This window comes from Ciconia boyciana, chromosome 7 (genome assembly GCF_034638445.1).
Source record: "Ciconia boyciana chromosome 7, ASM3463844v1, whole genome shotgun sequence".
Taxonomy (NCBI): Eukaryota; Metazoa; Chordata; class Aves; order Ciconiiformes; family Ciconiidae; genus Ciconia; species Ciconia boyciana.
The window spans coordinates 38623382-38648890 of NC_132940.1; the positions used below are offsets into that span (position 1 = coordinate 38623382).

The window sequence follows — 25509 nt, forward strand, 5'->3', positions numbered from 1 at the left end:
TGGAAAAATTGAGACTTTGGTGCAAAGTCCCAGCTTTTTGGCTTTATTGCTACAGGTGAGCACTGGCAGCATAGTCATGCACCAGTGAACGAGTAAAGCAGAAAGGCAATCAAACAGACCCTTGAGGGGCTGAGATAACAGGAACCAGCCCCATGCACAGGGATATCAGGAGAGTTTCTTTGAAATCTGAGGTTTCTTTCTAAGCTAAGGAGGGAAGCAGGGGCAGAGCTGCCTACAGACACCTGGAAAGAGCTGGTCAAACAGGCAGACACTCAAGGTAGCAGCCTCAGCTGGGATTAACAGCTTACACTTACGGATTTTGAGGAAGACAAACATTGAGACTAAGGGTTTGGCATCCCAGGTTTGTCTCGCCCCACTCTCTCAGCTGTTCCTGAAGCCCCTGCTTTGCTCTGCCAAGGCAAACATACAAAGGATCCAACAGGAAACCTTCCTGGTGCTGCTGCTTCCGCTGCGTCAGCCCCCACTGGAGTTTAAGGGTTGGGTGGGACATTGCTAGATCAAGCACAGCACACAAGGGCTGGGCCAGAGCTGCTCTCCACCTCTCCAAGCTCAGATCTGAGCTACTTAAAGTTCACAATGCAGAAAAACAAAAACCAAAAAAACCTACCTTTAGTCTCCTGCTGCTACTCCCCAGCAGACATTTCCATGTAGAAAAAGCAGATCCCATCCACTTCCCAGGCAGGGGATGAGGTATAAGGCAGCAACTGTAAGGATCCCATTTTATAGCCCTTAAGAGCCCAGAGGGAAGGAGCAGAACACTGTCCTACACGAACAACTGACTAATTTCACTTGCTGCCTACATCCCTGTCACAGTGAAGCACAAGTCTGAGTGACACAGGCACCTCTGAGAAATTGTTTAGCTACCACTCCTGAAGAACACAGGGAGACGAGTCTGATGGGGATGCTTAAAGCAGCAGGGTCTTCACGACAAACTAGAGCAGCACAGGTACCTCCCCTGCCAGGTTCCCAGGCCCTTAGTTCAAATAAAGGAGCTACAGAGCTTTTGCTGGTATTAGCAGCTGTAGTTTTACCCTTTACAGCAGCTCACAGCTTAGATCATATTCCTTTTAGTCCAACGACTTGCTGCTGTCCCAGGGTAAGGGCTGCTGAAATACATAACCAGATAGTTTTTGCCATTCCAGCTCAAACATCTTTATGTCTGTGCTGTTAGCTTCACCCATCATCACAGAGGACAGAGTGCAGGAGGCAAGTGAACTTTTCCAGACAAGCTGTTGGTTACATCTGGGGGCAATGAGGAAGAACCAAGACCATGAGGAGCCATTCCCATTATTTTCCAAAATCCCACTGTGAAAGTCTGAGGAGCTAAGCTGTTGCAACTTCAAATTTAAAACCAAGCATTAACTTTTGGGACAAGAAGACTACTTGGTAGTTAAGAGAGTCCACAGGAGCCTTAAGAGACTCTTTTCCCCTGCTTTCCCAACCATGTGGGGCCTAACATAGCCCATAAAGGCTCTCCTGCCAGTCCACTCCCAACAGCACCTGTACTCCTGCCCCAGAAACACAGACTCTGAAGCAATACCACACTTTGGACTCAGAGGGGAAGAGGAGGAAAGGCTGGGATTAAGAAACAACAGAAACTTGGAAGAGACTGACACAAAGGACATAAAAAGCAGGAGAAGCTATGAAAATATGTTGAGATGGTCAAGAAAAGTCACATCAAAATATATTTAAAAACCAGAAATTCCAATCTGTGTGGAATTTAAAACTCCTTTCCCCACCTTTTTTTCCTGCTCAAGGAGTCTTTGTTGTTCCAGGACATGGAACATGATAGGCAGCACCAGTTATGTCCTGAAAAGGGTAGTATTTCCCCCAACTTGTCTGAGCATTTCCACCATTTACAAAGAAAAAATTATATATACCTCAACAATTGCCCCACCCTCCCTCTTCTCCATTCTACAGTGGGCAGGAGAAAAGACCGCAAACAAATCTGACTTTTCATTTTAAGTTATGTCCAATTTTTCCACACATCAATATCCCTGCAATCCATTGTACACCTTCTGCACCGATCCTTGTTTCAACAACTGTTTGAGACCTGCAAGAGAAAGGAAAGCATTATTCCACAACACAAACAGGAGGACTCTGCATTTGCTGTTCCTGCTGCATTTACACATCTGGCTCATAGGCCCCGTGGCACCAGCCTTTCAAGGCTGAGCCCACATACCTGAATAATGCAAACACCATACATCATTAAAACTGCAAACACTAATAATGCAAACACTGAGCATCATTAAAATAAAGGAAAAATCCCCCAAACCCAGTGGTGCAGCAGCTTTACTCCTACTCCTTCAGCATTCCTACAGGAGAAACTGGACTGAGGTTAGTGATGCCGTAACAGAGCTTTCATGCATTCTCAGGACCACACAAGGCCAGTGGTTCCAGGGAGAAAGCCTCCTCTGCTACAAACTCAAAGCCCAGCACACCACCTCAAGATCCTCACAGCTCTGTAAGGGATAAAGCTGACCCCCAGAGCTGCTTTGCTGTTGAAGTTGACAACAGTTTTGTAATCTTAAGTACAAATGCAACAACCACCAACTTGTTGAGTATTTCCAGAGTCTAATTCATCTACCTCATCTCCCCAGGCTCTACAGCCCAAGAGAAATCTGCTAGCAGCAAGCTTGGGAGGGCTACATTTGAATCTTTCTGGATTTGCCAGCTACAGAAACCCACATGAGTAATTAGAAAGTAGAGGTTTTCACACTGATATGTGGTACCTGGGGACGCTACTGTCCACTAGAAGTAGTCCCTGAAGGCAAGTAACAGAAGCAAACTTGTTATCTGTGGGCTTAAGTATCCTACTGAAGGCCTGAAAATCTTAACTTTTTTGAAACCCACTGTTTCACAAAGAAGTCTAGATGACTTTTCGAATACCATCTTCCCCACCCCTGAAAGCCCATTCATAAAACATTTCAAAGAACTGACTGCTCTGAGGTCCTGTCAGATCAAATTCTTACCAGAGCAGGATAACAGAAGAGTGAGTCAGCCCTTAAAACCATAATAGCTCATCCACTGGGGTCAGCACATTCAGGGGAAGACAGGCAGGTCTTCACTGCTACTTAAAGGGCAAGTCCGCACAAAACAGAGGAAGCGGACTGGCAAGAATGCATGTGTCACACTGCTTTTCCAGAGATAATCAGAGGGGACTCCCTCTTTAAAGCCAATCTGGTCACACATTGCCAAGACTCTCCCTGCCCTGGCCATGGGGCCCCTCGGGGAACAGCAGCATCTCTGCTCTGACCAGCACCAGAAACCATAGAGCCTGAGGGAGGGCCGTCAGGACCCAAAACAGAGAGGAAAACTCCCCACACCATGGGTGACTTTCAAATAATAAGAAAAATTAAGCTAAACTGCTATAATTCTGCTGTTGGATGTCCCCAAAACAGCAGCCTTGCAACAAAGCACACAAGCAGCTGGCTTGCACCTCAACATGACAGAATACAGGATCACAGTCCTCCCTCAGATCAGCTTGCTCTGCTGCTCCACTGAAGCCAGAGTCATGGTGTCATACCATACATGTTTGTACAACAGGTCAGACTAGGCTGCCTAGAAAATAGTGTTGTAGTTGTTGACTTTAAGTGAGGTACACAGGCATGGAGAGGGAGGATCAGTAATTAGATCAACCAATTTACAGAAGAAAACCCCAACCTTTCAGGCATGCAAGTCCTTCTTCAGAAAATTAGCTAAAAGAGTATGCCTCCCTGCAAACCTTGTCCTGCTTATCTACCCTTAAATCATTCTGGCCACAAATACTACTGTCCTTTAAGACCAGCAATTTGATGCATAAGGGTCACAGTAGCTCTGTTAAAATACTGGAAAACTGTCCTGGTGGAAGTAGTAACTGGAACTAAGACATGTCTCTGCCAGGCAAGAACTATTCAGGCTTCTTGCTTGCTGGCCAGAGAATTCTGAACTCTTTTCTACATTCAAAAACATCCTTAGCAGCAGGGCAAAGTGAGCCCCTAATACAAGGTCTGCTAATCATTAAGGGCAGGTAATTCTCCAGGAAAGTGCAGGCAAGTTCACTTCCCCTCCCCAGCCAAAGGAGGCTCAAAGCCACTTCCTGGCTGATGGGTAAGAGGATGTGCCTCCTGGATGTGTAATTCTTTGAAAGGAAGGACATAGCTGGAGAAAGGTGTGCTCCCGGTAACCCTGAAAAGAGGTGGGATTAGCACAATTCCCATACCTTGTTTCCTGCTAGCTAGCTCTAGGCAGCTGCCCGCTGGCCTGAAGGATACCCTCCTTAGTGCACAGGATATTTCAACACATATCTGATGTTCAATCAGGAATTCCAGCCAGGAATCCTGACATTTGGTGCAACTTCACCGCAGGCATTTTTTACTAGAGCCAACTTTGAGATTTTTCTGCCACCATCAACAGGTGACAGGTTACAACACAACCTGGGCACTCTGCTGCCTGTTGTTGCTCTCTGAGCACTTGAGTTAAAGCATGGGATCCAAAGCTCCAAAACAAGTGTCAGTAGAGATGACCTGACAGATATGTCAAAGATAAAGTCACCTCTGATCAACAGGAAATAAGTTCCCTGATGTCACACTGGCAGGAAAGAAAGCATATTACTTCTGACTCTAAAGCTTAGACTGACCAGAGCAGTGCTCTTGGAGTCAGAGTATCTTCTGACTGCCGCAGGAGCTGTACATATGGTTATGAGATAAGAAATTAGGACCACCGCCAACAATAAGAAAAGGGATGTTTTGAATTCTGAAGCCTACAGTCTTCCTTTGAACATGTACACTGAACTGCTGCCACACAACGTGAACAGACCTATTCCCTCATAAAACTCCTTAAATCACTGGATGTTTGGAGATACTCTAGGACACAGAAATGCATCTGACTGCCTACCCAATCACCTTCCCCTGGGAAGCATGGAATTGCTTTAGGAGGGAGTGAAACATTCAAAGGCCCCATGCCTGAACACACTCATGCCAGTACCATCACCTCTCTGTTCCCGGGATATCTGTAAAGGCGTACAAGCAATTTTGACAAACATGGAGGCTTCTGTCACTGCTCTTTGCCCAGTCTCTTCACAAACTGCCAAGAGCAACAGCTAGAAAAACATCATGCCTGTTCAAGAGGTGCTGTTGCCTTACAAAGCTTCAAGAAGGGTAGCAGAGCCTGGAATGATACTTCACACTTATGTCATCACTGTGCTCTGCAGCCCTCACTGGACACAACACACTTGCAACAAGCAGGAAAGCACAGGGGTCAAAACACAGAACAGGTTCACTCAAAGCACAGACCTCAGAGCCCAGACAGCTGCAGAAAGTCACAGATCAGTCAACCCTGGAACTGCAGCTACCAACTGAGCTCCAAGTGGTAGCTAGCACAGTGTCGTCAATACAGCAGTAAGTGCCATAGGGCTGAGAAAAGCCCACCCAGGGCTTGGCTTCCCTCTACAAGCTTGAAGAGTCCAGGAAAGCTGCACATTTGCCTCAATTCTACCAGGACAGCTGCCAGAATCCATTAAAAGGGCACCTTCAGAAGAAGAAAGTACGATGGCCCTGACCAGCAGGAAGAAGTTCTGGGGATTGGAATTTTCTGAAGAGCCGCACTGGCACATGCTGGGATCTTCTTTGCCCTGTAGCAGAGGATGAGGCCCTTGATACCTACTCTGATGCCTTGCGCAGAGCAGCAGAACCTACTGCAGAGGCTGCTGAAGCAAAGAGGAATTTCCACCTATCTACCCGCCTGTCAATTTTAGGATTTCTACATGGTTCTTCAAGTTTCCATTTGAGCACTGAAGCTGAGAAGCAGGTCTCTTCTACAAAATATCTGCATTGCACCCTTCTTCCCTATATGGCCACAAAGCACTTAAGGTAGAAGGAGATGTAGAGAGGAACAATCCTGGCTGCATGACACTCTTTACCCTTGACAGTAGAGGGAATTTTCACAAGTCTTGCCTCCAAGAAAGTAGAAGCAGAGGCTGTAAAAATTGCTTGTGATCCCATTCCAGCAGAGGCAAAGCAGACAGAGGCTAAGCCCAGTAAGTCTTTCAGTTCAGACAGATGGCCAGCTACAAAACAAAGCACCTGCAAACTTGCAGAGTGCTACATCCCAGCAGGGGCACATCCCAGCCTAATCTGGTTCCCTACAACTGCAGCAGCCAAGCTCACTTGCTTCAAAGGGAAATGGAAGTTAATCACAGGGCATTGGTCAACTATGTTATGTTGTACAAGGGGCACAGGGAAAGGAGAGCCCCTCCTGACTGCTACAGGCCACTGGTTCAGTTGTGACAACTTATCAGCTTTGGTGAGAGGTCTGTGCAGCCCACTGCCATGACAGAGCTTTAAAACACACACCTTCCCGCTGTTCGTTTGTCAGTTGCTCTTTGGGGAACTCCACATCAAATGTTATTATTAGTGAGCCTTTGATATTATTGTTATCAAAATTTGGAAGACCTTCTCCTTTCTTCCACAGTTTGGCCCCAGGTTTCGTAATTTTATCCCGAGCAATATGAACCTAGAGACAAAAAAAGTTTCAGAACATTATTAGTGTTCTGTGTGTGTACCCCAATACTCCAATGACCTTTCCAACCCACTGGAAAGCTTCAACTGATATTGATTCCATGCCAAAGACACTGATATTCAAGGGGTCCAGGCAGTATTACTGCCAGGACACATGCCAGGACTAACACCACCCAAGACAGCACATGCGGTAACTGCTGTGACAGCCTGGAACCAAGACGCACACTGTGCGCCCCTTGTACAGAGCCTGTTTTGGCTCCATGGGAATTGGTCTGGAAGGCTCTAGCAGAGGGGATACTATATACAACCAGCAGCTGCACAGACCCCAAGCAAGCTAACCCTCAGCACAGGAGACCCGCAGTTAAATTTTGTTTACACACAGCAAGAAAGCAAACCGTTGCCTCACCTTGTGCCCATCCAAGTGAGCGATATCCATTTCAAAGCCTGTAAGTGCCTCGACCAGCGAGATTGTCACGTTTGTATACAAGTCATCTCCTCTTCTTTCAAAGACTGGGTGCCTGTGGAAATAAAAGGCATTGGAACTTTTCTCCTTCTCCATAAGGAAATTAGGTCCTCTAGCTTCCTCCCCTCTATTTGTGGGTTTGGAGAATTCACAAATCAGAGAGGAAGTGAAGAATGAATGAAATTTAGCTTTGTTTTCCTGTGCAAGGTATGTACTACTAAATAACCTTTCTATTTCTAGGGCAATGAGTGGTGAGGCGTGTCAAGTTGTGATTCACACAATTTTCTTAGTAGTGCATTTCCTTACAATAAAGACATCATATGTTTATGGAAAAGGGAGATTTCATATGATTCACACAGGAGCTACTAATGCATGCCAGAATTCAAGCCAAATGAAGTAAAAGTGGAATTATTACAGCATCTTAACAGTGGTGAATCCAGCTACTCTAGCATCTTCAGGGTTGAACATCCCACACAGCCCTGAGTACCAGACCCCTGGCTGCACCAACTCTGCTGAAGGGCAAGCTACATGCTAGCCAAGCAGGCAACACTGGCCAGAAAATTGATTGCAAGCTTCCTTTAGAGGAACCATAATGAGTGGTCTAACTAGGCCAGTAACTTACTTAAGAACTTTTATTCGGAAGCGCAAATCACCTGGCTCCCCATCCACATGGGGTTCACCTGTGAAAAAGAAAAGCTCTGTTTAAAGGAATTAGTTAGTAATAACTGAAGAAACAAGCAGCATATTAAATATAGCAGAGATGTGCAGCTCACATGTTAAAGGAAAAAACCAACTAGTCGGTCTTTACATGACTAAAACCCTGCTTACACATTTGTTAAAGAGCCTAGGACTTTTGAGTATTGCCTCAAGGAGCTCATACCTCTCTGCTGTTCTGAAAGACTTGCCTGCATGTTAACAATGTCCTTTACTTGAAGGTCTTCATCTCCTTGGGCAGAGGGGATTCCCTCACATACTCAAGCCTGGAACAGATGCTCCTACTCAAAAGCTATCTGAAACATCAGATTTAGAACTTTTTGTGTGCACCCCCAGTACCAGCAAAGGGAGTGGAACTCAGAGCGTTATCCAGACTTAGCAAAGAGTATGCTCCTGGATTTCAGCAGCATGCAGAGGACACAGCACTTAAAATAATGTGCTGATCAGTTATCCAAAGCAGGGCTTGGACACTTTCACTGCCATGAAGACCAGCCTTGCATCACAGAAAAAGAGCAAGTCAAAGCTGAGCAGCAGGGCAGTGCCCATATACATACCTTCACCAATGAAGGGATACTCCATACCATCCCTCACACCTGGCTCTATCTCCACTTCTAGCGTTCGCTCCTCATTCACAAGCCTGCAAAGGGGAAGAGCAAGCAAGAGGTTTTCAACAGTCGGTGGTAGCACCTACTTACATTACTGGGGTAACGAGAACACCCCCACAAGTTAACACATACTCTCTCCTTGCTTGCATCTAAAACTGGAGGGCAAGTGCTGCCTTTCTTGTATGCTGATACTCATCTAGTAGAGAAGGCAAAGTTAAGCTCCTAAATGCATAGTCAGCATCTGGATGACTACACCACAGTATTCCACATCCAACTGTTCACAGCTGGAAACCATGGGCTTCCCTGACTTTGATTATTCAGATTTAGTTGTGGAACTTTCACTGTAGTATGACTGATTGTTCAAGGAATAAGAGGCTGAAAGAGCAAATTAGGGAGCTCCACATCTAATAGAGCTGGCTATCTCTACTGTAAGAATAAAGACTGGCTCCTTGGAAATGAGAAACCTGTATTAAGTTTTTCCCAATTCCCCAGGTCTTACTGGTAGTACAGGCACTTTCCTCCCTCTAGTGGCAGGTTTTGAATAAACATCCATATAGCAGTAAAGAGCATAAAACTCACTTGACATTTGGACATTCATCACAAACAACTTCTTGAGTCATCTGGAAACGTCCAGGACCCAACTGGGTGGTCCTCATCTCCTGCCGGCAATTGCATTTCCGTTTGCCAGGGGCCTGTCTTGCCACTGGCTTGTTCCTGACAACCTGCATGGAAAAGGAAGAGGCTGATACCAGCACACAGGCCAGCACTCCTGGGTCTCCACAAGGGTCTGGATTTCTCAAACAGCCTGAACATAATTTGATTTTGTGTGCTGCCTGCATAGTAGCTCCAAATGGCCTCAGCCATATGGAGCCATTAACAGTTTTCACTTTGCATTTCTTGCTGATCACACATTAAATACCAGAAAAACTTTCTCTGATACCACTATTACCATTTCCTTTTTTTTCCTGCACACCTTTCTACACTAGGATGAAACACCTCACACTTTGGTTATGATAGTTTCCTTGTCCCACACAATGGGCAAAATTATTTGGAGTTCCCCATTTACTCAGACACTCACAACACAAACTCAATCAATGCAAATTCTAACATGCAGAATAGCAGAGATTGTCAGCACCAGAAGTGTAGCTTGCTTAAAAAAAAATTTAAAAGGCCACCATACATTTGCCAGGTATGTAATCCAGAAATTTGCAGTGATATATGTTTGGCCATATAAAGAGGCTATGAAAAATCCTCAACATGGTTTGCAAGAATTACAAAATGAATGAGGCTTATGAACGGGCCCTCAAATATCACTAAATTCTAGAGACCAGTTACACCTTTTCCAACTGGGCTACTGCAATTAAAAAAGCTACAGCTAGTCACTGACAGCCAATAAGTAAGATATTATCACAGGAAGCATCCCTTTATAGAGAAATTGCCAGATGGCAAAGATAAATAAATGTATTGTTTCTTCAGTTAACTACTAGCAAATAGCATCAGTCTTCCACTGTCACTGCCAGATACTGAGAAAGTGAGCATCTATTTTAGTTCCATTCTTTAGGAGAAGATAACATTCTGAGCAGTGGCCAGGCCAGACATCTCAAACCTGAGAACACATTGGAGAGACTGACAAGCAGCCAAGCTTACTTCTACAAAGTTTCCTGAATACACCTCCTCCAGTGTAACCTCCAGGTCCACAATGATGTCAGTTCCTCGGGGAATGTTCCTGTCTTGTTGGCGAGGGTTACCTCCAAACATGAATCCAAAGTCCCCAAAGAAGCTGGAGTAAAGTACATCAATTAGTTCAGGAAGGAATTCTGATCAAACGAAGCTTTGATGAAGAGAGCCACCCAAGGCAGCAGCAACGTACTGCTTGGCAAATGCTTCTAGCCCCCTAGAGAACAGCCTCCTCACAGTACAAAAGCACCATAGTAAATCCAGATACCTCTTTTTGCTCCTCCAGGACATAAGCTAATGCCTTCAAACAAAGCTGTCACTTCTGAAGAGTTTTCTGTACTAAAGAAAACAAGTTTTGAAGCAGGACTTGAATTCTAACACCTCAAAATCTGACCACTGCCTAATGGAAGTCCTCTCTGTACTGCACTGCTGCTCAGCTACCATTACCACAAGGTGCAAACTCTGAGTAGCACTCCATCTCTGGCACTGCTAGTCAATGCTAGCAGGTTGGTTTTCAGTAGTTTGAGGACAAGGGGAATGAGAAAAAACTTCCTAGCAAGTTGTCCTGGTTTCAGCTGAGATAGAGTTAATTTTCTTTATAGTGGCTGGTGTGGGGCTATGTTTTGGATTTGTGCTGAAAACAGTGTTGATAATACAGAGATGTTTTAGTTGTTGCTGCACTAGTCAAGGACTTCTCAGCTTCCCATGCTCTGCCAGGTGCAGAAGAAGCTGGGAAGGGACACAGCCAGGATAGTTGATCCAAACTGACCAAAGGGCTATTCCATACTACATGACATCATGCTCAGTATATAAAGCTGGGGAAGAAGAAGGAAGGGGGGACATTAGGAGTGATGGCGTTTGTCTTCCCAAGTAACCATTACACATGATGGAGCCCTGCTTTCCTGGTGATGGCCAAACACCTGCCTGCCCATGGGAAGTAGTGAATGAATTCCTTGCTCTGCTTTGCTTGCGTGCGCGGCTTTTGCTTTCCCTATTAATCTGTCTTTACCTCAACCCTCGAGTTTTCTTACTTTTGCTCTTCCGATTCTCTCCCCCATCCCACCGGGGGGGGGGGGGGGTGAGCGAGCAGCTGCGTGGTGCTTAGTTGCCAGCTGGGGCTAAACCACAACACAAGTCTGCATATTTTTCCTTAAAACAGACAGTGTGAATTCTCACCCAGAAGGATTACACGAGATGAGCAACTTCAGGAATTGTTTTAGTAAATTTGTGCCTAGCAGAACCAAAGGGGTCTTAAACAGAAAATCAGGTTGTGCGTAAGCAACATGCAAGTGCCTTCGGATTTTAAGGATCCAAATTCTACAGCTGGTCTGAAATATAGTGTAAGTCACTACAGCATTACTTTGCAAAAGAAAGTGAACCCCCAACGCACACACGTGATCTGAGACAACAGGTTAAATATCAATCACATACCAGAGAACACAAGAAAGTTCCTACATGTTTAATGCAGCTGCAGCACCTTACAAGTCACCCACATTGGCAATGCAGCTTGCCAAGTGAGCAAGAGCTACCCATGTGGGAAGACACAACTGGTTCCTACTCATTGCTCTTGAAGCAAGGACCGATGCAAGACAGACAACTGAAAACTGCACATGGAATATCCACTGTAAATGTATTTCTTCAAATTCTCAACTGTCATTTCAGATCAGTGCCTCCTAATGGGGTAAAAGACCTTAACATAGATTATGCCCTCATCAAAACACGTGCATGAGCATCAGAAAATTAGAGCACCAACTATAGAATAGTCTAAAGTGGCAAAATCTCCTTACTGTGAGAAGATGTCTCCATGGGAGCTCTGGTGCCCATCCTTCAATCCCTCTTCACCATACACATCATACTGCTTCCTCTTCTCCTCATCTGACAGCACCTGGCAAAGGGATGCAAGCCAACAAGACATTCACCCACAGCTGAACTGTGTTATTTAAACACAGCTGAGAGGAATCTCACCAGTACTCTTCACTGGCAGACAAGCAGCCATGCTTTACATTACAGAAGCACTGGCTAGAACTTGCTTGCTGTGCTGGACTAGAAAAGTTAAAACATTTATCAGGTAAACCCATAAAAAGTACAGCCAGTTTATTAAAACAGCAGAAGCAAGACAGGAAATATAAATAATACAGAGTTTATCTTAAGGATTAAAAAAGAATCAGAAGGAATAATTCACATCAGTCCCTACAAAGCAGGACACACACACACACAAAGAAATAATCACATAATAGCACTCCTGTTTCTCAGTTTGTTCTTCAAGCATGCAGAATGTGTATTTCTCCAGCTACTATTTTGTAACAACTAGCAATGATGGCAAGTTTGCCTACCAAGCTGAACCTGCCAAATATGGTAACTGCACCAGTTTGAATGCTGGCCCTCATTCCTAAGGGCAGCAAAATTTAGAATTAATGTCAGTACTGAGGCAGAATAACATCCCAACACACATGACTTTCAAGACTGTAAAGCTTCAATTTTAATTCCTAAGTATTGATCTTTGCTCTTTCCTCCCACAGAGATCCAGAAGTTTCCGGTCACATTTAGTCTTTCTTCCTGTTCTTCCCCTGTTGATCATATTTGGGAAGGTTAAAATTGCCAGGTTAGCTTTGCCAGCCTAGAGAGGAGTGGAAACAGATGGAGAAGCAGCTAAACAGGTGGAGAAGCTGGCTAAACAATGAAAACCAGCCTGAAACAGTAACCAATGATAAATGCTAGCAACAGGGAAAAAAAAACCAACAGCAACTTTACTACCTTCATCTAGTAGGTAAGAGTTCAATTTTCCCTTTGTCACTTCAGATTTTGCATTAAAACACACATTTCCTAAAACTGGGATAAGGTTTCCATGTTGTGATCTGTTGGTGTCAGAGCAAAATTCTTCCAGCAGAGTACTGCACAGCACTGATGATACCACAAACAATAAGAAACAAATTAAGAACACAAAATATTTGCCTTTCCATTCATTTTCCTTTTTTCTGCAGGCTGTTGGAGAACACAACTCCAAGACCACAATTTCAAGTACTGTGAAGAGAGTTCTTGTTTGTTACGTTAGGTTGCCTTGAAAGCAAAGCAACTACAGTGGACAAGCTTAGAAAAAAACCCCATGGAAAATCCACCCCCAAACTATCCTGAGATTAGTGACTATAGAGGAGTCTCAGTTCCCTCACATGGGATCAGTCTCCTTTCTAATTGAAACAACTGTGTTCAGACCACACAGCTGCAGGGTGGAAATCACTTAGGCTGTTAAAATGAAGGAGACCAAGTAGTTTAATTAACCTACTTTCCCAACAATTTTTATGAAGACTTTGGTATAGTCAGTCAGCTAGCCAAACCCTGAGCAGCGGTACTACTAACAGAGGCTGTTGCTTTATGGCAAAAAGCATCCTGGTTTAGGTTATAAGGGAAACATAATTCTAGCTCCTTTTTACCCAAAACAATCAAATCAACACACTGCATTTCATAGCTAGGTTAGCAGAAGAATTTGCAAGCTGTACTGACTAAACAAAGAGACAAAGACCTTGCAGGACATAAAAATGTTACTTCTTCCAAACCTATTTTAAAAACCATGGAACCAGTGAAATCCAATACTGGATTTCAATATTCTGATGCATCTCTTCAGCAAGAAGCAAACGAATTAAGACTTTGAAGGGAGGTTTCCTAGTTTAATTTTCACCAGCACCCAGCGAGAGCACATTGCGTTCATATTGCCTGCGTTACCACTAGAACTCCATGCTATGTTGAACAAGGACACTGTTGTGCTTCAATAATACCCTGGTTAGGGGGAGGCAGACTCAGTCACTGCTCATAAAAGTTATTATTCAGCTACTCCTGCCACCACATCCCCTGCTGATTTGATTTTACTACCATTTTCTCCCCAATGTTTTTAACAGAAAAAGTACTCAACTGTTACTATAGTAAAGACTTAAATAAACTGGGACTTGGGGAAGAGGTAGAGAAATGCTTCCTGTGCATAAAGTACTGTCAAATGTGACAAGATCCCAACTTGCATAAACAAACTCACAGCTTTGAAGTAAACCGCATACATCAATCTTCAGATGCTGCAAATGACAGGTAACAAATACTTTTTTTCACAAAAGAATTCTTTACATTCACTGGTTTCCCTGTGAGAGTTCAGCCAATTTCTTTAAGAATAGATAAGTCTGAACTAAAAAGAGGTCCCAGCTCTGATAAAAAAAACCCCATTAACTTTGGTTTTGTTTCTGACCAAAAAGGAACGCATTCAAGCTGTTTCTCTCACTTCCTCATTCATTTTGTATTTGCATATCTGAAGAGCAGAGGAGCATCAGGAATGGAAGTAGGAGCCACGCTACAGCTGCAGGCTGAGCAGCACCACTGGACTGCAGCAGGAACGCAAACCCTTTCCTTCTGAAGCTCAGCTCCTCAAAGAGGACACAAGTCTCCCACCCAAACAGCCCACCAGTGCAGGCAAGCTCCTGGTGGAACTGCTGTGATGAATTCTTGCTGGTCAACACCATCTTCCTCAGGGACCCCCTGCTCCAGGGGGGATGGCAGGAGCAGATGGAAAACAAAAGTGACAGAAGGGAGACAAAAAGGACAGAGAACGTGGAACAAACAGATCCCATCACCCTGCCTAAATTGCGTTAACATGTACGCAGCAGAGAAAGGAGGTTTGACTTAAAACATTTGGCTAATAAAATAATCTATACGCGATTTATATAATGCACTGTGCTATTAGCGTCAGGTATCATTTGTATGCTACTGTGTTATCATGGAAACAGGAATTCTCACACATGTGAGACTTAACACTTATTTTTCCCACCTTAATGCCTTCTAAAAGGCAAGCCAACCACCTTTCATCTCCTATCAGCTCAGACTTACTCACAGCCAGGCCCTATACATACACACACTTGCTCCTATGCCAGTACTTACAGCTGATGCAACTCTATTTCTTCCTCAGAGAATTATTAATAAATACCAAATAACTTTAACTTGCTGCCTTCACTTTCTCCTGGCTAAGTAGACTAGGGTCTTTTATTATCCTCTGACAAAAGGAGCTCTCTAATCAGCTTGACAGGCTCTCTACCCTTGCTTTTTATTTGGTAGAATGTCTGAAATTCAAGATAGTAATGGGGGAGGAGGGACTGCACCTGCATCTTATAGAATGGCCTAGAAGCCCTCCTTTCTCATTCCCTCAAGTGTTACAGGATGAAGCCTCATGAAACAACTTGTTGGCCAAGCTCAGCTTCACACTGTCAGCATGTTTTACTATGAACCCCATCTACCCTACACAGTCTGAGAAGGGCCGGGAGGACTTAAAGTTCTTAGAGTTCCTTTCAACAAGTTGCACGACTTCACCCCTCTCCTTTCCCAGCAGCCACACCAGGCCTTGCTACACCCTGCCCTACACCACAGGCAGTAGTGCTGCTCAGCGGCACCCACAGACGGGTGCAGGGTAGGGGGAGCCCACAGCCCCCGGCCTCACCTCGTAGGCAGCCCCCAGATCCTGGAACTTCTCCTGCGCCCGGGGGTCGTCAGGGTTCCTGTCGGGATGGAGCTGCAGCGCCAGTTTCCGGTAGGCCTTCTTGATGTCCTTGATGGAAGCGCCGCGGGACACCCCCAGGATCTTGTAGAAGTCTCTCCTGACGGGGGGGAAGAGAGAGCGGGGAAGGGAGGGAGGCCCCGTCAGCGCCGCGGCCGCCGAGCCGGGGAGGGGGGGGACAGGCCTGGCGCTGAGGCGGGGGGACAAAGGCCCGGCGGCGCGGCCAGGAGCACTCACCCGGCGGCGGCCTCCTCGCAGAGGCAGAGCAGCAGCAAGCAGAGGCGGCCGAGCCAGCCGGGGGCCATGGCGCAGCGGCCAGGCCTGCCCGGGGGACGGCGGAGAGAGGGAGCGGCGCTCTCCGGACAGGTCCGCAGCGCCGCAGCCGCCCGCCCCGGCCCGGCCCGGCCACCATTAAACGTGAAGCGCAGCCCGGCGACGGCGGCCGGCCAATGAGAGCGTGGCGCAGCGCCGCGCGCTGCGTGCCGCCAGCCTATCGGCTGCGCACACTTCACCACCGGCTCAAGGCCGCCGGCCAATCGCCTGCCATGACGTCGGCTCTGAGCTCGTCGATCCAATCACGGCTCAGTACGTCACGCCGCGCCCTGCCCTATCGCCACTCCAGACCGCATGGAAGTATGAGCTCCCCCGGCGGCAGCCAGTCAGAGGGCGCGTCGTTTATTCCCGCCTCCGCGCTGGCTCAAGCAGCCAATCGAAACCGGCTCCTCGGGAGGGTGCGGACTTGCCCTGCCCTGCCCTGCCCTGCCCAAGTGGAGTCCTCTACGGTGTGAGGGAAGGGCCGACTCGTTGGTCCGCGCGGCCGCCGCTCTGCACGGCGCCTCGGCAGGCACCGGAAGCGGGCGGCGGTGGCGGTCGCCATGGAGGCGGCGGCGGCCCCGGCCCCGGTCCCGGTGCGGCTGTGGGTGAAGACGGAGCCGTTCCTGGTGGGGACTCTGCCCGTCCCGCCGCCCGCCCGCCTCGGTCCCCACTACCTGCGGAAGATGGCAGCTTACACCCGGGCGCGGGCGGCCGAGGGCTGCTTCCCGCGGCTGTCGTGGTCCCGCTGGCGGCACATCGCCTGCGGGAAGCTGCAGCTGGGCCGCGACCTGGCTTGGCTCTACTTCGAGCTCTTCCACAGCCTCCTCCGGCGGGACCCGTCGCGCCGCCTCCAGTGGGCCGAGGCCGAGGCGGCCTGCGCCAGCGCCGACGAGCTGGAGCGGGAGCGGAGCAAGGCAGGAGCCCCATCCCGGGCTGGGCGGGCGCAGGGAGAGCCCAGCACATCCTAACGCCTATTTTTCTCCCCTCTTGGCTAGCTGTCGGTAGACACTCTGCAGTTCCTGCTGTTCTTGTACGTGCAGCAGGTGAACAAGGTCTCTCTGCGAACGTCTCTGATCGGGGAGGAATGGCCTAGCCCCAGGACCAGGTCTCCCAGGCTGACTGGAAAATCCACCAGCAAGAATAAGGTATTTGTGGTTGTAGGATTTTCCTTGCGTGGCTGTGTGGGAAACCGCAAAGTCCTGCCTTGAGGTGGGTTGAAAAGTGGCTGGTTTGTTCGTGTGAGGGTGTAACTCTGCCTGCAGTAAAGTCTAAGCTAGAGTCAAATTGGAGATACTTTGCTCAACAGTAAATGAAATGAAGTTGGTGTGTTCTCTGCAGCTTTACCAGCAAAAGCTGTCCACGGGAATTTCCTAGAGTCTGAGACCAACTGTGAAAGTTCTCTCAGTCTTGGTAATTCTCCTTTTAAGAAGCAACTGCCTCTTTGCTTTTTCTATTAGTCAAATGGGAAGCTTTTCTTACATTGGAAGCTGCTTTCCCATGATCCACTGTAGAATATTAGGATCCCAGGATGGTCCCTAGCATTAAGTTATATTTCAGAGAGGGGAGTTGGTTGGTCAGCTGTAGATCAACCATGTGGAAATGCTAAGGTTTCCTTTTAAAATACTATCAAGTATTTTGAAAGAAGACAAGCGAGTTGGATGTATCAGGTGCAGCTTGTGGGCAGCTCTGTATATGAGAGTGAATTACAGGTTGGCAACATTATAAAGACCAGCTGCAAACCTCAGTGGATTTCTGTCATGACTATGATGTTGTGAGCTGTATGAGCTAGTGAAATGTAGCTTGGGACAAGCCGAAATAATTAAAAATAGGGACTGGGTAACTTTATACTGAAAGATTGAACAAATGAAAAAAGAAATGAGAGGAACTGGTACAGGGCTGTGAGTTGGGTGGCCGTGGAGCATCCAGCGTTACTTAAAAGCTGATGTTTTCTTTTAACTGTAGCCATTACATAAAACTCTGGATGGGAAGGAGATGCATCTTGGCTACCATTGTACCCCTCCCAGAGCTTTTGGTCCCAATGGGACTGGGGCTGTCTCCACTGGTGTTACTTTTCCCTGTGCGGGCGGGAGAGATTCCCCCAGCTTCAGCGATGCCTGATGTGAATCGTGCCCCCTTTTGAAATGGTGTAGCGAGGCTTGTCTGGTGTGAGAGGGTCTCTGTCGCAGGGTAGGGATCTCCAGCCGCTAGACAAGACGCTCTCAGCTGCTTGTTACGCCCTTTTGGCTACAGCCCTCGTGGGTGGTGAGGCCAATGTGTAATCACAGCCGTGTGTTGCTTGTTCTGCAGTGTGCAGGCCAGCAAATGTCTTTATTAATGTCTGCCATAATTGTGGTCTTCTGCTTTTTTTTGGTATGCAGCCCTTTAGAATTTGAACTAATGATTCTTTGGTTGTTTGGTTTATTGGTCCTCTCGCTATGAAGGAATGACCCTCTGCTTCTTCCCCGCAGCGCCTTGGAAGGCGGCACTTAATCATATCTGAAGGTCTGGAACAGATGCAGCTATTTTCAATAGAGCAGTTGCAAGACCTTGACTGTCAGTTATTGATTTGTTTCCTACCTGCAACTGCCAGCAGCAGCTGGCTGAATTTATGTGGGAAGGATTGTAGGAGAGTCTGTTTCTGCTTTCTAGAATTAAATATTTGGTACTTGGAGTTAGAATAAAATGTTTTTTTCTTTTTGGGGTGAAGTTGCTGATGAGTCCAGTTCCCTTTCTGTGTTTTGGAGGAGCAGAGCAGCAGAGGCAGTGAGCAGGAGAGAGCACTGTTTGACTTGCTTTCCCTCTTTTAGAACAAGTGTAAGCAAGGATGCGTTGTATACTGTCGGTGGAGCTTGTCAGCTCTGTGAGAACTCACCTTGTTCTTCTGTTTTTTTCTGCCCACTAAGAACTGGAACGATCAAGACCACCACACCTTCGTGCAGAGCCACCTCTCGGATATGCTGGAACTGCTGCTGGAGCCGGAGCAGCTCGCTGCCTCCTCCCATTCCACCCGCAGTAGCTTGGTGTCCTACGAAGCCGTCTGTGCCCTCAGCTTTCTTATTGAAGGGACTGTGAACAAATCCAGGACAGTCCATCCTCTGCACGAGCTTGCTCTCTGGCAGCCCTGTCATGGGCAGAACGGCTACTCAAAGGTCCCCAAAGCCTTCTCTTTCCCCAAGCTAGAGAGCTGGCTGCGGTCTTGCCTGACGACAAACCCTTTTGGAATGACTGCCTGCCTCAAGTCTGGGAAGAAACTCGCATGGGCTCAGCAAGGTAGCTATACAGGCCTTGCCTTTATTTTTAGAAATAACTTTCCAGTCTCAGCTTCTCTTGCTGACCAGGGATCTGGCAGTGGTGTGGGGGGCTTGCCTCCTATTCCTCCTACTGTCAGTGGAGATGGGGAATGACATCTGTGTGTATTTTTCCAGTCCTTGGATCACTTTTGTGAGTGATCACTAATGACTTTATTTTCAAAGGCCCCTCTGAGTGATGTCAGTATCACTATCCTCATTATTCAAGTACAGCTAGACACAGAGAATAGATAATGTGGTGTGTTTGTGGCAAAGCAGATTACTGATCTAGGTTTCCTTGCCTTGAATTGCAGCCCCTTGCCTGCAGGGACATGACAGTGGAGCCAAGGCACCTTTCACCTTAGGAGAAAAAAATTCAGATGAATGTTTTGTTTCCTGTGACTGCACAATTGTAAGAGTGGCAGTGTGTTAGGTAGGACAGTGAGGTTGCTCAAGGATTGTACTGTAGAGGGAGCATTTCACTGTCTTAAAACGTACAGTTCCTGCTTTCAACATAAAACTTGCCCTAAGGATCTTCCTGCCAAGCTATGTTTTGTGTTCAGGAACAAACTTCTGGAAATGGAGACACCTAGGTCAGGGCTGTCTGTAGCTTGTGGGAGGGTTTGGCTGCCCCTGAGTAACTTTGAAGTGTTTTTGATCTTTCAATGTGCCCTGACTTCTGGAGCTTCTGACTGCTACATACTGCTGACCTGCCCAGTAGGCATCGGTGGATAGTATGACTGGTGCATGAAGTGATGCAGTTTGATGGTACCACGCTTGAAGTTTTGGGCTGATTATTTTCTTCAGGGATTGCTGAGTGATGTGGACAGTGAACCATCATGTCTGTGTCTCTGTAGGAATAATGTATAGCCTTTTTGTGCTTTTTAAAATTTTAAATGCCTTGATGAACTTTATTTTGCAGTTGAAGGAACAACCAGGAGAGCAAAGATTGCCTGCAATACTTGTATGGTGCCTGAGGTGTTCCCCATGGTGATAATGAGTCAGGTGTACAAGCAGACGCTGGCTAAGAGCTCGGACACCCTGGTGGGGGCTCACGTAAGAATTCATCGCTGCAACGAGTCCTTCATTTATCTCCTCTCTCCTCTCCGGTGTGTTTTTGTTCTCCTGGGACACAGATAGATATCTTCTCAGCAAGTTTGTTCAAATGCTAAGTTCTTGTTAGATGGACTAAGCAGTGAAAAAGTCCTGGTTTTGCTCTTTCCTGCTCACTGTGTCCTCGCTCTCTTGTTCTTTTGCAGATCTGTGACCATTGAGAAGTGCCGGAATAGCACTTTTGTCCTTGGCCCTGTGCAGGCGTCTGTTCATGTCCACAGCTGTGATAACATCAAGGTCATTGTGGTTTGCCATCGTTTGTGCTTATCTTCCACTGCTGGCTGTACTTTTTACATTCTCACGCCTACTCAGCCTCTCATCCTCTCGGGGAACCAAGCAGTCAGCTTTGCCCCTTTCCACACCCATTATCCGATGCTTGAAGACCACATGGCTCAGGTGGGCTTGGCCACTCTGCCAAACTACTGGGACAGCCCCATGCTGGTGTGCAAGGAGAGCGGCGACACGAGTGTCTTCTGCCTCCTACCACCCTCGGACTTCTACACCTTTGTGATTCCTTTTGAGATGGAAGGAGACACCACAGAGACGCCAGGTGGGCTTCCCCATGCGTATCAGAAGGCGCTGAGTCAGCGAGAGCAGAAGGTACAGATCTGGCAGAAAACTGTGAAGGAGGCAGGCCTGACCAAGTGAGTGCTGCATCCGAACGGGAACGTGTGAGCTGCGTTGAAGCTCAGCTCAGACATACAAACAGAAGATTCATTTGATGTGGTTCAACAAAAATGCTTTAATAATGGGTTGATTTGCATGAGCCATGTCTTGCGTGCCATTTCTAGAGCATTAGTAATTAGCAATCTTGGAATCCTGGTCTTCGCTATTAATATAGCGAGAAGAATAATGCTCACAATCGTAATTCTGAAGGAAGTGCTTTGTCATTATTGCATTTTCCTAGTTTATGAGACTGAAGGAAAAGCATGCCTAGATACCGTTGAGGGCTGAGGTGAGGGATCCACCCTGGCAGTAAGAGTTTACAACTTCTCTCACACTGGGTACTGTCTCTCTGCTGTCCCTGTTCTGCTTCCAGTGTCGTGTGCTGCCGTGGGTGAGATCTGGGCACGTACTCTGAACAACAGCTCAACTAATTATTGGCCTGCAGCTGATTGGTGGTCACTCTTAGCCCAACCTTTACATTGAGATTGAAGCTTTAAAATACTGTCCCATCTGTTGTTGAGGTGAGCTAAGAATGTGCATGTGGATCATTACAGTACATCACCTTGTGGACAGTAGCTTTTAAAGTCCTCTCTATCAGATTACATCGAATCCTCTGCCCAGCTTTTACTGTGCTAGCTAGGCCTGTCCTAGCCCATCTCATGTACTGATGCGGGTCTGTTTGCTTTCTCAGCACCTGTTGCAGAGTTCTGAAAAAGTTCACCTTGCTTCCTTTGTCAGTGTGCTTTCTTCTGCAGCCAGCCAGATCCAGCAAGGGTACAAATCTCTGCTGACTTCAGTTTAGCTGCTTTTATCTTTTTGTGAACCATTTTGATGCAGCAGCCTGAAGGACCTGGCTTCCTTTGCAAATACGGAATCGGGATAGAAACCCAGATATTCAATTGTAAAGGCTTGAAAAGATGAGAACAACTTTTGTTCCCTAAGCTGCACTTGAGCTGTATAGATTTTCTTTCTGTTCTGTGCTCAGTCAATGACTTGTAACAGGCGTGTAACTGGGTGCTGATAAGCAGTGATCTCGGAGGGGTTTATCCTGTGGGGAACACAGAATATGAAAACCTTGTCTTGCGTCAAACTGTCCACACTTCCCATCATACCAAGCTGAGGAGTTCTAGTCCATTTGATCATTCATTGTTTTAGAGGAGCTGCCTCCACTTCCATTGTTCCTTTCTGAAATCCAGGTGCCTCTGTGCCGAGTGTGGAGGAGCCTGCAGTTTGAAAGAGCTCTAGACTAGGAGGGAGAAAGCATTCTGGGGTAGGATTTTGCTACAGGTGGAAGGTGCCTGAGCAGTAGTGGTGGTGACAGAGGTGTAAAAACCTTCAAAACTCTCAGTCCTTGAGTCTTGAAGGGCAGCAGAGAGGAAAGTTACAACTTCAGCCCTTGTGCTAGGGTCACCTGTTGTGTCTATCAATCTCATCTAAGGTGCTTCTTCCCCCTCCAGCCATTGTCCTCCCAGGGCTGCTGCTTCTCACCCCAGGGTTTTGTGAAGGTGTTTGGCTTGTCAAAATCTTACTGTTAAAGAAATGTGAGGTGATATGGATGATGTGCTTAGATTTAACATCCTGTACAGCAGTCACAGGAGGCAAGAGCTTGGTACTGGAGTAGATTATTTCATAAAAGGGGGAAAACTGTGCCAAGTTTAGAAGCTTGCTGAAAAGAAACTGGGCAGCTGACAGTGTAAAACGTCTCTGTCTCCTGCAGGCAGGGAAACAACTAGGGAGACAACTAGGAAGCTTAGAGCAAACAGGGTATCAGACTTGTAGAAAGAAAAAAGCTGCCATGCTTGAATGGGAACGTGAAAGAGAATGTTAGAAATAAGAAGACATCTTTCAAGAAGTTGAAGTTGTCTGAATGAGGAAAGTGGGGCAAAAAAAGAATGTAAATCCTGCCAGCTGAAAGTAGAAACCCCATAAGACAGGACCAATAAGACAGCTTGAAGAACAACTTGCAAAAGCATAAAATCCTGTTTATTCATTTTCTGAGCATATCAGACAGAAAGTCTTTCAGGGTCAGTAGCAGATCAAGATATATAAAAGCACTTGGAGAAGATAAAACCCTAAGAGAAGAAAGAAGTGACTGCCTTTGTGTTCACGTTCCCTGGGGAGGAATTTAGGTTAGTTTCTGTCCTAGAACCTTGCTTTCTGTGGAATGTCTCAAATGGAAGTGATAGTACAAAGAAGAGCCTTTAACTTGAAAAAACGGTCCAGGTACACTGAGCCTCTCTGAAACTGAGTGGCACAAAAATGAATAGGGCTGGTTTGCTGCTTTTCCCAGTACAGGATGGGATCAGCACATCAAATTAGGAATGAGTTCAAAGCAAAACCACATAAAATCTCCACAGGATATTGAAAATGTTAATGTTTTACCAGGGTTCCAAAAGGAATTGCATAAGCTCATAGGAAAAAAAAAGTGCAGTAGGAGTTACTCAATACTCATGCCACCTTTGGCTTAGGAAATTGTGGAGGTGAGCTGATCCCAGATGGCTGGGATGCTGTTCTGAAGAAATACTGCCGTGAGCCTGCACAGCTCTTGGACATCTGACCAGTGCCAGAGACTGAGAGCCTGAGCTAAGTGGTATACCCTGTTATTGCTGGTCTTATGAAAAACACCCCAAAAGTTATTTACCAGTAATGGGAATTATTTGAGGAGTGTTGTTTTTATGCACTTTTTTTCCTGATCTCCATCCTGTTTCTTTCAGATGCTGTCAGAACAGAATTTCCTGTCTTCAGTGCTTAAACGCTGGTTACTAATATTTTTCTCCCTTTTCAGACAGTTTTTAATCTGTGCTCTAAGAGTAAAGCAGAGGCAGCCCTGTGGAGCAGGATTGTTGTGCTGGTGGGATGGCGAAGTTTGCATGATGAGTTCTGCTTTTGGGGTTCATTATAGTCATATTCACTTGGTAAAAACCTCTTCCTGGTACAGGCAGTTCATGAACCAAGCCCAGCTCTTAGCTGATATGTATGGAGGCTTGTTTTGGTAGTGAAGGTGAGGTTTAGAAGTATAATACTGTAAATAAATGTGACCTTTACACACTTCCCTGTTGATCTTCTTTTGGTTTCAGGGATCAGAGGAAACAGTTCCAGATGCTGGTAGAAAACAAATTCTACGAATGGCTGGTTCAGACAGGGAACCGTCAGCAGCTAGATAGCCTTGTCCCTCCTGCAGTAGGCTCCAAGCAGGCAGCAGGATAGCATCGTGTTCCTGTACAGCAGAAGGAAAGGAAGGGTGCGTAGAAGGCCTGTTTCTCTTGATTCTTCTGTCTAGAAGAATTGTCCCATATTTGTATGCACAGCCTAGGCAGAGGTGGAAGAAATGGGAAGCTGTTCAGTGGACATTCTCCCAAGAGCCTTGCATTTGGTTTTAGTTCTTATTTTGCAGTCAAAACCTCTTTTCAATTTGAATCTGTTCCCTGTGTGCTCAGCATCTCCCTTGTTCTCTGCAGGTGTTCTGTTTGATTTGTCAGGGACATCTGTGTCTGTAAAGGCAGATGGGCATTCTGTACATAATCTGATGTAAAAACTTATTTGAACAGCTGCTCTTTCAAAGAGGCTGTGTGTATTAATGTGTGTACTTACCTTTGTGTAAGTGTCTCACTTTTTGCTTAAGCGAATCGAGTAAGACTTGAAATAATTTTTGCTTTGTAGTGTCTTTCTCTTCCCAAGTAGAAGTGCTTTAGGAGCTGGAGACAAGCCTTTACCACGCTTTTCTGCCATTGCATGTTTCCAACCATTAGAAAGTTGGGTTTTTTTCCTTTTCTTTAGTCTTCGAGTTGCCTTTTCTTTGCTAGTGTTGGGAGTAAAATTTGCTCCTCTATTTTGTTACAGAGTTCTGGGAACAGGCAGCGATACACTGAAAACAGTTCTCATTAAGACTTTGCAGCCATCCTGCCTGAACACACATTACGTGGACCTGACACCCAGCCTCGGTGTGGATTGGACTGTCTGTCTGCTTTGGGATTTCTAATCACTGCCACTTTCCCAGGAATGTGTTGTAACTATTCGGTTGGTGACTGAGAAAGTGCATGTCGCTAGAGGATGATGAACAAGTATGCCTTGTTGCAGATCCTTTAGTGGGGAGGCTGTCATCATGGTTAGCATCCATGGTGTGCAAGTATCCAGCAAAGGAGCCCTTCCTGGTGCAGAGCTGGGCACAGGGCCCTGGCCATCGTGTGCATCTTTATGGTACGAGTGAGCTGCACTGTTTTTATAAATGTGAAAAAGAAATGTTTGATTTTTTAATGAATGAAATTCAATGGATTTTTTATATGAAGATGGCACTTAAACAATGTGATTTTATGGAATTAACTTTCTTATATGTTTGCATTGTTTTGACAAATGTCAATAAAAGTTCTCAGATAAGCCTGGCACATGCCCTAGGGAAAGGGTTTTACCTGTACAGTGGGTGTTAAGAGGGACACATCATCTTTACTGCTTAATGAAATGTGAACTGGTCAGCTGAGAGAAAAGTGCAAATTTATTAACAGCCATGGAGTTGAAGGTTTGGAAGGCTGCCCTAGCACAGCATTTTGATACAAACACTGTTTCCTACCTTTAACATTTCTTGTAAAGAGTATCAGCTTGAATGAGTACCATTCTCATGTGCTAGTGGAACCTG

General features: G+C 46.2%; 2 protein-coding genes across 5 annotated transcripts; one reads left to right on the plus strand and one right to left on the minus strand.

Annotated features, from left to right (window-relative positions):
* Positions 1 to 1672: 1672 nt before the first annotated feature.
* Positions 1673 to 15963, minus strand: DNAJB11 (DnaJ heat shock protein family (Hsp40) member B11). 2 transcript variants are annotated; one of them, XM_072869062.1, is made up of 10 exons: positions 15736 to 15961; positions 15442 to 15598; positions 11765 to 11862; positions 9948 to 10080; positions 8880 to 9022; positions 8250 to 8332; positions 7604 to 7661; positions 6925 to 7036; positions 6354 to 6513; positions 1969 to 2074 (listed from the first exon to the last, which is right to left on the minus strand). In XM_072869062.1, the coding sequence occupies exons 1-10, from the start codon at positions 15801 to 15803 to the stop codon at positions 2010 to 2012; spliced, it is 1077 nt and encodes a 358-aa protein (XP_072725163.1). In that variant the 5' UTR covers positions 15804 to 15961; the 3' UTR covers positions 1969 to 2009. The 2 variants fall into 2 exon arrangements, with proteins under 2 accessions (XP_072725164.1, XP_072725163.1); XM_072869063.1 differs by lacking the exon at positions 6354 to 6513 and having other exon boundaries at positions 1673 to 2074; positions 15736 to 15963.
* Positions 15964 to 16257: 294 nt separating this feature from the next.
* On the plus strand, positions 16258 to 25498 carry TBCCD1 (TBCC domain containing 1). 3 transcript variants are annotated; one of them, XR_012043413.1, is made up of 7 exons: positions 16258 to 16727; positions 16809 to 16958; positions 18717 to 19083; positions 20023 to 20209; positions 20360 to 20857; positions 21253 to 21400; positions 23957 to 24075. XR_012043413.1 is itself a non-coding variant. In XM_072867634.1 (7 exons), the coding sequence occupies exons 1-6, from the start codon at positions 16374 to 16376 to the stop codon at positions 24084 to 24086; spliced, it is 1686 nt and encodes a 561-aa protein (XP_072723735.1). In that variant the 5' UTR covers positions 16258 to 16373; the 3' UTR covers positions 24087 to 24120; positions 24720 to 24858. The 3 variants fall into 3 exon arrangements, 2 of the variants coding, with proteins under 2 accessions (XP_072723735.1, XP_072723734.1); XM_072867634.1 differs by lacking the exon at positions 21253 to 21400 and adding an exon at positions 24720 to 24858 and having other exon boundaries at positions 23957 to 24120; XM_072867633.1 differs by lacking the exons at positions 21253 to 21400; positions 23957 to 24075 and adding an exon at positions 24720 to 25498.
* The last annotated feature ends 11 nt before the right edge of the window (positions 25499 to 25509 follow it).

What these genes read in the sequence shown, in the direction of transcription:
- DNAJB11 (XM_072869062.1), bottom strand. Translation starts at nt 15,803, where the DNA reads ATGGCCCCCGGCTGGCTCGGCCGCCTCTGCTTGCTGCTGCTCTGCCTC. An exon ending in ATCTGGGGGCTGCCTACGAG is followed by an intron (nt 11,863 to 15,441) that starts GTGAGGCCGGGG and finishes TCCCTTTGCCAG; the next exon opens with GTGCTGTCAGATGAGGAGAA. An exon ending in GATGAATGTCCAAATGTCAA is followed by an intron (nt 8,333 to 8,879) that starts GTGAGTTTTATG and finishes TCCCCTTTGCAG; the next exon opens with GCTTGTGAATGAGGAGCGAA.
- TBCCD1 (XM_072867633.1), top strand. Translation starts at nt 16,374, where the DNA reads ATGGAGGCGGCGGCGGCCCCGGCCCCGGTCCCGGTGCGGCTGTGGGTG. An exon ending in TGGAGCGGGAGCGGAGCAAG is followed by an intron (nt 16,728 to 16,808) that starts GCAGGAGCCCCA and finishes CCTCTTGGCTAG; the next exon opens with CTGTCGGTAGACACTCTGCA. An exon ending in ACTCGCATGGGCTCAGCAAG is followed by an intron (nt 19,084 to 20,022) that starts GTAGCTATACAG and finishes TTTATTTTGCAG; the next exon opens with TTGAAGGAACAACCAGGAGA.